Source organism: Bolinopsis microptera, chromosome 2 (assembly GCF_026151205.1).
Source record: "Bolinopsis microptera isolate Bmic1 chromosome 2, MBARI_Bmic_1.0, whole genome shotgun sequence".
NCBI classification, from domain to species: Eukaryota; Metazoa; Ctenophora; class Tentaculata; order Lobata; family Bolinopsidae; genus Bolinopsis; species Bolinopsis microptera.
This window is the reverse complement of record NC_087073.1, coordinates 644292-655917: the sequence shown is the minus strand read 5'-3', so window position 1 is coordinate 655917 and position 11626 is coordinate 644292. Positions and strand designations below refer to the sequence as shown.

Here is an 11626-nt window from a genome sequence, read left to right as displayed (position 1 = left end):
AGATGGTTCCTTAAGATTACATTTGAATTCTAGGATAAACATGTTCTCAGAGGTCAAGGAGATGGTTCCATAAGATTACATTTGATTACTAGGATATGACATGTCTCTCGGTCAAGGATATGGTTCCTTAAGATTAAATTTGATTCTAGATAAGACATGTTCTCAGAGGTCAAGGAGATGGTTCCTTAAGATCAACATTTGGATTCTAGATAAACAATGTCTCGAGGTTCAAGGAGATGGTACCTCAGATTCATTGGATTCTAGGATATACATTGTTCTTCGAGGTCAAGGAGAAATGGTTCCTTAAGATACATTTGAGTTCTAGGAATTATACAGGTTCTCCCGCGGTCAAGGAGATGGTTCCTTAATATTACAATTGATTTAGGATATGACATGTTCTCGAGTCAAGGAGATGGTTCCTTAAAATTACATTTGATTTCTAGGATATGACTTTTCTCTGTTGTCAAGAGATGTTCCTTACGATTACATTTGATTCTATCTAGATATGAAACATGTGCTCGTGGTCAGGAGATGGTTTCCTTAAGTTACATTCGATTCTAGGATATGACAAGAATACAATACAATACATGACATCTAGCAGAAATGGGACCTCGGTGCCCAAATTTTGTAATCATTAAATCACATAACCATTACATTACATATTATATATTTGGATTTATAATGTTCGCTCTTTCTGTTTTCAATTTCGGATAAAATGTGTATCTTACTATAAAGTCTCGTTTGTTACAAAATACAGTACTTTTAGTTCATTTCGCTACATTTTTCTAAAGATTGAACCTTTCTTTTTGTGTTAATGACAGTTATCAACGAAAATTATTTATGGCGTAAATAGACAGAATCTTATAAGATTCCTCTTAATTATGAACGAGAATGCGTCCTAGGGGGTTCCAACAGCTGCCAGAAAAATAGATTTTGATCGTACAATGAGACCTACTTTTTGAAAATTGACTAAGGGAGTTTAATTTAGAAAAATTCATTTTGAGAACTCTCCCCCCCCCCCCCCCCCCACTCCAAACCATCTACTAACAGCAAACTTACCTAGACTGTAAGGATGCATTATCTAATTGCGTCTGCCTATTTTTGCTTTCTTTTGAAGGCTAGACTCAATATTTTTTTTATCCTCTTCTTCTCTTCTTTCTCTTCTTTCCCATCTTTATCTTCTCCTCTCCGTCAAACAAACTTCGGGTTATTGAGTATGGGTTAATATCCCCACACGCCCGTTATGTGCACTCAACACTGCAAGTCAGTTAATGAGGTAGGTCACATGTTTATTTCAGGTTCCGTACAGCTAGCAGCTAACCTAGTCTACTGTGCTCTAATAATCCTGTGGATAGGACTCACTTCCGGTCTCATCATCCTGCCTCTCTGGTACTTCGATCTTATTCGGGTATGTGCACTTCTTGACACGGACAAATTCCCTTATTCGGGTATGTGCACTTCTTGACACGGACACGTTCCCTTATTCGGGTATGTGCACTTCTTGACACGGACACATTCCCTTATTCGGGTATGTGCACTTCTTGACACAGACACATTCCCTTATTCGGGTATGTGCACTTCTTGACACGGACACATTCCCTTATTCGGGTATGTGCACTTTTTGACACAGACACATTCCCTTATTCGGGTATGTGCACTTCTTGACACGGACACATTCCCTTATTCGGGTATGTGCACTTCTTGACACGGACACATTCCCTTATTCGGGTATGTGCACTTCTTGACACGGACACATTCCCCTATTCGGGTATGTGCACTTCTTGACACGGACACATTCCCTTATTCGGGTATGTGCACTTCTATGATCCAGATTAAGATGTCCATTTTGAAATGCTGTTGCACCAGCTTGATTACGACTACTGTTAGAGATAAGTTAAACTTCATCAGTTATTTAGATGAAGTCTAAACCCACTGTTACTATATAGTTTTAATACTTTCAACACTACTATATAACAAATAATTTTAGGCATGTCTAAAAACTATGGCAACGGAAGTCAGCCTATGTCAGAGTAAAAGCCAGCCGAAGTCCCTGGTTGTGAAGGTGGCATGAAGGGTAGGCAGCGGCAGTTCTCCTAGCATCCCCCAGCTTGTCTGGGGTCCTAAACTTCTCAATCAGGCTAGTAATTGAATATATATTTCATTTTAGATCCACATTTTACCTTAAATAACTTTAGATTGTTATCATTGATTGATCTATTTCCTTCTCTGATCTGATCTATATTGATACTTAATTTACCCCCCAGATAAGTTTTACTCCCCTCTGCCCGTCTCTATTTTCAGGCCGTTACATTCCATTTTACGGGGAATGTCTGGTGACTGCTGCCTATTACCCCGATTGCCATCCTGATCACCTGGTGTAACTTTGTCCATTGATGCAAACTCTCCCAACCCCACTTCTACCTTCCTTCATCACTGATTTTCTTCTCAGTGCCTCTCAGGAGCAGAAAAATCACATTCTGTCCCTCATTAATGACGATGAAGAAGAATTTAAAGATGCCATCGATATCCTCCCAGAAGATCATCCGACACCTTTCACCTCATCTGAAGAGTCCTTTATTAATCCCTCAACTCCTGAGCCTAAGAAGTTTTCGGATCTTGTTAAACATGTCCAGCTTGACCTTCCAAAGCCCCTGGCTGATGGGGTATTGGATGAACTTAAAACAATGAAGATTCGCACAAGAGGAACGAGAGTAAAGACCTTGTGGCTGAGTCCCCGCATTGAGTCCTACAAGTATGGAAGGATGGTCAACAAGCCCCAACCAATCAGTCAGTTCCCCAGGATTGTTGAATTGATGAACATTGTCAACGGCAATAAGGCCACCTCTGGGAATATGACTGCTTGTTTAGTCAGCTGTATGTCCTGCAAAGGAGCTAACCTGAACTACCACGACGACAACGAACCATTAATAGATCAGGACAGTGATATTTGTACGGTGTCGTTCGGTGCAGCAAGAGAACTGTACTTTATAAGGAACGACAACAACCTCTCACTCAGGAAAGGTACCCCTCCTCCCTCAGAATTCTCTGTGCCTGCGACAGACCAGTCTCTCAATATTATGAAGGCTGGCTGTCAGTCCAGACTACTGCATAGAGTTCCTCCGGGCCTTGAGACTGGTGTCAGATACAGTCTTTCCTTTAGGAACCTAACTGACCCACTCAACACTCCTACATCTTCTCTTTCCTCTCCTTCTCCTCATCATCCTCCTACTCCTCATCATCCTCCTACTCCTCATCATCCTTCTACTCCTCATCATCCTTCTACTCCTCCTCAACATCTTCCTCCTAACACTGACCTCCATTCAGCCCCCCCTAAGAAGAAGATCATACTTCTCGCTGGAGATTCATATTTTGAGCGACTGGATATTGAAAAACTGGCCAAGGGTAAACAGACAGTTTTCAAAGTCGCCAAGGGTGGTCGCAAGATTGATGCTGTATTACACTCAATCGAGCAATTTGTGAGAGACCACCCTGATCTAGAGATTAAGAAACTGTTTGTGTGTGTAGGGACTAACGACATTCGATACTGTCAGACTGGCATATTACACCTTAAAAGCCCTCTGCAGAACTTTATGTCAAAAATTAAATCCTTAGCTCCTTCAGCAAAGATCTTTGTCCAGTCCCTCCTCCCTATACCTGCTAACGGTAACCCCAAGGGAGAACAAAACGTGGTCTCTATGAACAAACTACTCTTTAGTCTTTGTTCCAAATTTAAATTATTTTACCTCGATGTCTTTAGTAGTTTCCTTAGTTCATGGGGCGGCAGGAACTACCAGTTATTTCCTAAGTATAGTTTGGAATCCAAGAAGTGGGATATTCACCCCAATGCTAGGGGTATGGGTGTGTTAGCAAGACACTATATCTTTCTCATTCACTCAACATGGTTTAATCCGTTGGGTTACTGAGATTGGTATTTAAGTATGATTCATATTTGTTACATAAATTATTTAGATGATGTATTAAAAAGTGAATTTTGAGTGATAGATACACCTGGGTAAAACACAACCGTGACATTGCTACACATGGGAATAAATGACCAGCAACACCGCATATGCACTGGAAAGTTTAATTCTGTTGTTCGAAAAGTTTGTGGTAAAAGAAAAGTCTGCTACGTGTCTGTGTTGTCCCAGTTATGTTCACCCATTGGATTATTTGTCAGTTCACTAATTTTATATCTGTATATTTTGTTATTTATTATTGTTATTTCGTTGGATCTATCAACACGTGTGGACAGTGGATTAAAGAATATTAGTCATATTGGTAGACCTGGTAATCTTCCCAGCCTTTATAGTAGTATTAACCTGTATTTCCTAATAATTATGACAGCATTTATTCTGAGATATTTTGATAAAGGATATTATTATTTAAAGTGTCGTAAATCATCTGCTCTGAGAAGATCATTCCAATTCTTTCTGAGATGGATTGGTGTTCTTACTGCTCTGGTTATCTACACTTTCTCCCTGAACCTAATATTGCTTATTATATGTAACACGTCACTTTTAAATCCAGGACCTGGGAAAAAGCCTATATCTGTTTTTTATAACAATGTACAAGGTCTAATTAACACTCGTGACCTTGCGTCAGTTAACCCACCACTTAACATGACGAAAGTACATGAACTACATGGTTTTTTGTATACAAACAAACCTGATATTGTTATTTTAAATGAGACTTGGCTGAAAAAGTCAATATTGGATAGTGAGATTTTACCTTCTGGTTATAAAATCTTTAGGCTGGACAGGTCCCTCAAAACTCATCCATGGGATCCTGAACGACCTAAGAGGTTTAGAAAAAACGGGGGTGGAGTCTTAATAGCTCATAGATTTGATCTAGATGTTACTAGTACTAGGATAGCTGTAGTGAAAGCTCAAGCTGAGTTATTGTCTGTTGTCTTAAAGCTTCCGACTGGTAGAAAGTTGTGTATCTCGACTTTTTATAGAGTGGGGACTTTAAGCGACGACAATTACGTGGAATTTTCTAATTATTTTAGAACTCTTGCCTTAAAAAAGAAGATTGACAAGCATGTTTTAATAGGAGATATGAATTTGAACTGTGTTTCTTGGCCTGCTGGTGAGACATCCTGTGAACTGCAAAATGGCTTCCTGGATTTCCTTACTGGTGACCTAGGACACACTCAACTAATTAATGAACCTACACATAAAGCAGGGAATGTGCTTGATTTACTGTTCACAAATGTCCCTAATATTATTACCAATTTAAAAATACTGGATCATAATGAGGCGTGCTTATCTGACCACTTTGGTATCAACTTTGGGATAAACTTCAATGTCAGCCGCAGAAAGTCTCCTAAACGCAAAGTATATAACTATACCAAAGCCAATTGGGACGGCTTGAACTTTGCTCTGAGGCGGGTCAATTGGGATAATGTGGCTGGGTCTCATGATCCACACATTTCCTGGCCTCTTTTCAAAGATGGTCTGATTAAACTCTGCAATGAATATATCCCAAAGAAAAAAAATGTTAAGTGTGAGTTTCAGCCGCCTTGGTATGACTCTGATTGTGATAGGGTTCTGAGAGATAAAGAGAAATGGAGAGAAAAGGCTAATGAATCTGGCAATGAGTCTGATCTTGAAAAGTTCCGTCAGTACCGCAAAGATTTTAAACGCATAATGAACGAAAAGATGAGACTCAGTGTCGAAGATGATTCTGATTCTGCCCTTATTTCCAAAAAGTTTTGGACACACGTGAAATCAAAGTCTAAGTCGACTAGGATACCTGAAACGGTCCGATACGGTGATCGTTTTAGGAACACACCAGTTGAACAGGCTAGCTTATTCAATGAATACTTCTATCAACAATTCTCCTCAAGTAGCTCATATGACATTGACATCGACATGAGCTCCAGTAACAATTTTATGGATTTGAGATTTCACGTGTTGGATGTTTTGTTAATTTTGAAAGGGGTTAAACCGGGTAAAGCCGCAGGTCCAGATGGTATCCATGGCACTGTGTTAAAAAATTGTGCGAGCACTCTTGCAAAGCCTCTAACCATTATTTTCAACAGCTCTTTTGTGACTGGATGTGTGCCGGAGGAATGGAAGCTTGCTTCTGTTGTTCCGGTACACAAGAAGGGTGAAAAAGGATCTGTTGAAAATTACAGACCCATCTCACTGACATGCTTAGTTATGAAAGTTTTTGAACGTTGTATTTCGAAAGAGTTGCTCGCAGCTTGTGAAGGGTTAATCGACTGTAGACAACACGGTTTTGTGAATGGGAAGTCTTGCACTACCCAGATGGTCCCATTCACAGACAACCTTGCACTGGCCCTGAACAATAAGTCAAGATCCGACATTGTTTATTTTGATTTTGCTAAGGCATTTGACAGTGTATCACATGACTTAATCCTTCGCAAGCTAAAAAATGTATATGGTATTGATGGTCTGATGCTTAGATTTTTAAAGTCGTATTTACAAGACAGACGACAGCAGGTTGTTGTAGGCGGAGCTGTCTCAAGCATGCTTCCCGTGCAATCAGGAGTGCCCCAGGGATCTATTCTGGGACCACTTCTGTTTGTTCTATTCATCAACGACATGTTCTCGTGTGTTTCGGAGGATACAAATGTAGCATTGTATGCAGATGACACCAAAATTTGGAGGGTCATCGAATGCTTTGAAGACCACTATATTCTCCAAGGAGATATAGACAGGTTGTTTGCCTGGTCAATCGATAACAAAATGACTTTTCACCCTTCTAAGTGTAAGGTGTTATCTGTAACTCTGCAAAGAAATGTATTAGACAATCTTCCTTTTAATATTTATTGGTATAATCTTAATGAAGTCATAATTGATTATGTGGCATCCCATACAGATCTTGGTGTAATAATGAACAACAGGTTTCTGTGGGGTGCACATTGTGATCAATTGATATCTAAAGCAAGCTCGAAGCTTGGGCTCTTAAAGAGAACCTGTCATTTTACCATGGATAAACGCCAAAAGAGGGCTTTCTACCTTACCATTGTAAGATCAATCTTTGAACATTGCTCAGTTATATGGTGTCCTCAGCGATCGACACACATGTCGAAGTTTGAGGCAATCCAGAAAAGAGCGATCAAATGGATCAATGGACAACAGTTTGATCATTATAGTGATATTGTATTCTATGAGAAGCAGAAGGGGCTTAAAATTCTACCCATTAGATCTAAGTTCATCCATAATTCAATTACGCTCTTCTATAAAATAGTAAATGATTTGGTAAGTATATCTCTACCTGAATATATTACTGTTGTTGAAGCTGAAACAATGAGGTACACAAGGAGCACGGCATCAGTCATTGAAGGACTTGACACCAGCACATATACCTGCTCTATTGTACCAAACTGCGATAGTTTCAGAAACAGCTTCTTTTATAGAACAATGCTTCTGTGGAATGCACTGCCAGCCTATGTTAGACAGACTGAGAAAATTTCTATTTTCAAAACAAAGCTAACTGAATTTCTCTGGTCTTCTGACGTATGCTGGCCTGATTAGACAGCCCATCATGGAATATTATTATATATATATTTTACTTTATGAATGTCATACTCTCTATAATTTGCCCCTCGCACCTGCAGTAGAACGCGCCGTTTTTACTCTTATGAAACAACCCGAAACAATGGCGCGTCACGCAGTACGTGAGTGGCTAGATTATAGATTGTTCTATTATAATATTATTTAATTATGTTATTTTGTTGTTATGTCGTGTAAGTTTGTGGAGTAGTAGCAAGAAGGTATCGTATACATTTAAATTTGTTCTCTTGATTATTTATTAATGATTTTATGTAGGGTCGGCACCAATGTAATTATGGTCTTGCCACCGTGTTTTGGTTCAGCCGAAATAAATTTTACCTTGATGTTTTTACATATTGTTTCTCACTCCAGCTGAGTCTGGTAGTGTTGAGTATCATGAATATTTTTCTAGCTCTCTTTTTCCATGTTTTTGCTTCACAGGAGATATTGTGGTCTTTTTATTGAATATAACTGTAATACATTGATGTAAAGTTTATTTGAATTTTGAAATAAAAAAAAAATCTACTACTTAAACCTACTTCAGTACTCGTCCCGCACTGTTGCTATAGTTACACTACTAGTTACCATAGTTACTACTACTTAAACCCACCTCAGTACTCGTCCCGCACTGACGGAGAAGATACACAGAGCGACTACACTGGGGATACAGACTCAGCTGACTCAGACACACACAACTTAATTCAAGACAGCAACATTGGCAGAGGTACTTCTTCATCAACCCCAACTCTCATTGTGATATTTTTAAAATCGTCTTATGTGAAACAGTTGAATATGTTTTTAAACATATTCGATAGAACAATCAGTACAGAAGTTTGATGTTTATTGTTTTTATACTTTTAGTGGATGCGGAGTTAAAGACAATTGAAGAAAGGAACAGTCCAGGGATATCGCCCCCTGGTCGAGTTAGAAACGAGTTAGTGATCCGGGAAGAAAAGGAAGAAGAGGAAGAAGAGGAAGTAGATGAAGAAGAGAAAGAAGATGAAGAAGAGAAAGAAGAGGATGATGAGGATAATGAGTCTAGTCTACAAAAGAAAGCAAAAATAGCAGACGAAATTAGAAATGCTTCCTTACAGTCTGGTGAGTTCGCTGTTAGTAGATGGTTTGGGGTGGGGGGGGGGGGAAGAGAGTTATCAAAATGAATTTTTCTAAATTCAAACGCCCTTAGTCAGTTTTCAAAAAGTACCTACATTGTACGATCAAAATCTATTCTCGTTCCTAATTAAGATGGAATCTTATAAGATTCTGTCTACTTTGCGGCCATTGATAATTTGTTGATAACAGGGGGGGGGGGGGGGGGATATCAGTCATTTAGTCATTAACACAAAACGAAAGTTCAATCTTTAGAAAAATTTAGCGAATTGAACTAAAAGTACTGTATTTTGTAACAAACAAGACTTATAGTGAAGATACACATTTTATTCGAAAATTGAAAGCATAAAGCGGACATATAAATCACATATATATGGTGTATGTGATTTAATGATTACAAAATTTGCACCGAGGTTCATTCGGCTAGATGTCATGTATTGTATTGTATTCCTTGTCATATCCTAAAATCGAATGTAATCTTAAGGAACCATCTCCTTGACCTCGAGAACATTTCATATCCTAGAATCAAATGTAATCTTAAGGTACCATCTCCTTGACCTCGAGAACATGTCATATCCTAGAATCAAATGTAATCTTAAGGAACCATCTCCTTGACCTCGAGAACATTTCATATCCTAGAATCAAATGTAATCTTAAGGAACCATCTCCTTGACCTCGAGAACATGTTATATCCTAGAATCAAATGTAATCTTAAGGAACCTTCTCCTTGACCTCGAGAACATGTCATATTCTAGAATCAAATGTAATCTTAAGGAACCATCTCCTTGACCTCGAGAACATGTCATATCCTAGAATCAAATGTAATCTTAAGGAACCATCTCCTTGACCTCGAGAACATGTCATATCCTAGAATCAAATGTAATCTTAAGGAACCATCTCCTTGACCTCGAGAACATGTCATATCCTAGAATCAAATGTAATCTTAAGGAACCATCTCCTTGACCTCGAGAACATGTCATATTCTAGAATCAAATGTAATCTTAAGGAACCATCTCCTTGACCTCGAGAACATGTCATATCCTAGAATCAAATGTAATCTTAAGGAACCATCTCCTTGACCTCGAGAACATGTCATATCCTAGAATCAAATGTAATCTTAAGGAACCATCTCCTTGACCTCGAGAACATGTCATATCCTAGAATCAAATGTAATCTTAAGGAACCATCTCCTTGACCTCGAGAACATGTCATATCCTAGAATCAAATGTAATCTTAAGGAACCATCTCCTTGACCTCGAGAACATGTCATATCCTAGAATCAAATGTAATCTTAAGGAACCATCTCCTTGACCTCGAGAACATGTCATATCCTAGAATCAAATGTAATCTTAAGGAACCATCTCCTTGACCTCGAGAACATGTTATATCCTAGAATCAAATGTAATCTTAAGGAACCATCTCCTTGACCTCGAGAACATGTCATATCCTAGAATCAAATGTAATCTTAAGGAACCATCTCCTTGACCTCGAGAACATGTCATATCCTAGAATCAAATGTAATCTTAAGGAACCATCTCCTTGACCTCGAGAACATGTCATATCCTAGAATCAAATGTAATCTTAAGGAACCATCTCCTTGACCTCGAGAACATGTCATATCCTAGAATCAAATGTAATCTTAAGGAACCATCTCCTTGACCTCGAGAACATGTCATATCCTAGAATCAAATGTAATCTTAAGGAACCATCTCCTTGACCTCGAGAACATGTCATATCCTAGAATCAAATGTAATCTTAAGGAACCATCTCCTTGACCTCGAGAACATGTCATATCCTAGAATCAAATGTAATCTTAAGGAACCATCTCCTTGACCTCGAGAACATGTCATATCCTAGAATCAAATGTAATCTTAAGGAAACATCTCCTTGACCTCGAGAACATGTCATATCCTAAAATCAAATGTAATCTTAAGGAACCATCTCCTTGACCTCAAGAACATGTCATATCCTAGAATCAAATGTAATCTTAAGGAACCATCTCCTTGACCTCGAGAACATGTTATATCCTAGAATCAAATGTAATCTTAAGGAACCATCTCCTTGACCTCGAGAACATGTCATATCCTAGAATCAAATGTAATCTTAAGGAACCATCTCCTTGACCTCGAGAACATGTCATATCCTAGAATCAAATGTAATCTTAAGGAACCATCTCCTTGACCTCGAGAACATGTCATATCCTAGAATCAAATGTAATCTTAAGGAACCATCTCCTTGACCTCGAGAACATGTTATATCCTAGAATCAAATGTAATCTTAAGGAACCATCTCCTTGACCTCGAGAACATGTCATATCCTAGAATCAAATGTAATCTTAAGGAACCATCTCCTTGACCTCGAGAACATGTCATATCCTAAAATCAAATGTAATCTTAAGGAACCATCTCCTTGACCTCAAGAACATGTCATATCCTAGAATCAAATGTAATCTTAAGGAACCATCTCCTTGACCTCAAGAACATGTCATATCCTAGAATCAAATGTAATCTTAAGGAACCATCTCCTTGACCTCAAGAACATGTCATATCCTAGAATCAAATGTAATCTTAAGGAACCATCTCCTTGACCTCGAGAACATGTCATATCCTAGAATCAAATGTAATCTTAAGGAACCATCTCCTTGACCTCGAGAACATTTCATATCCTAGAATCAAATGTAATCTTAAGGTACCATCTCCTTGACCTCGAGAACATGTCATATCCTAGAATCAAATGTAATCTTAAGGAACCATCTCCTTGACCTCGAGAACATGTCATATCCTAGAATCAAATGTAATCTTAAGGAACCATCTCCTTGACCTCGAAAACATGTCATATCCTAGAATCAAATGTAATCTTAAGGAACCATCTCCTTGACCTCGAGAACATGTCATATCCTAGAATCAAATGTAATCTTAAGGAACCATCTCCTTGACCTCGAGAACATGTTATATCCTAGAATCAAATGTAATCTTAAGGTACCATCTCCTTGA

The 11626-nt window shown here is 38.5% G+C and overlaps 1 protein-coding gene across 1 annotated transcript in view; it reads left to right on the top strand.

The window, feature by feature from the left end:
• The window catches only part of LOC134811104 (ammonium transporter 3-like), an 81884-nt gene that overhangs the window by 56028 nt on the left and 14230 nt on the right, over positions 1-11626 (top strand). Inside the window, exons 12-13 of the mRNA XM_063817830.1 lie at positions 8139-8247; positions 8385-8621. Coding sequence (XP_063673900.1) covers positions 8139-8247; positions 8385-8621 — 346 coding nt within the window. The remainder of the gene's footprint in view (positions 1-8138; positions 8248-8384; positions 8622-11626) is intronic.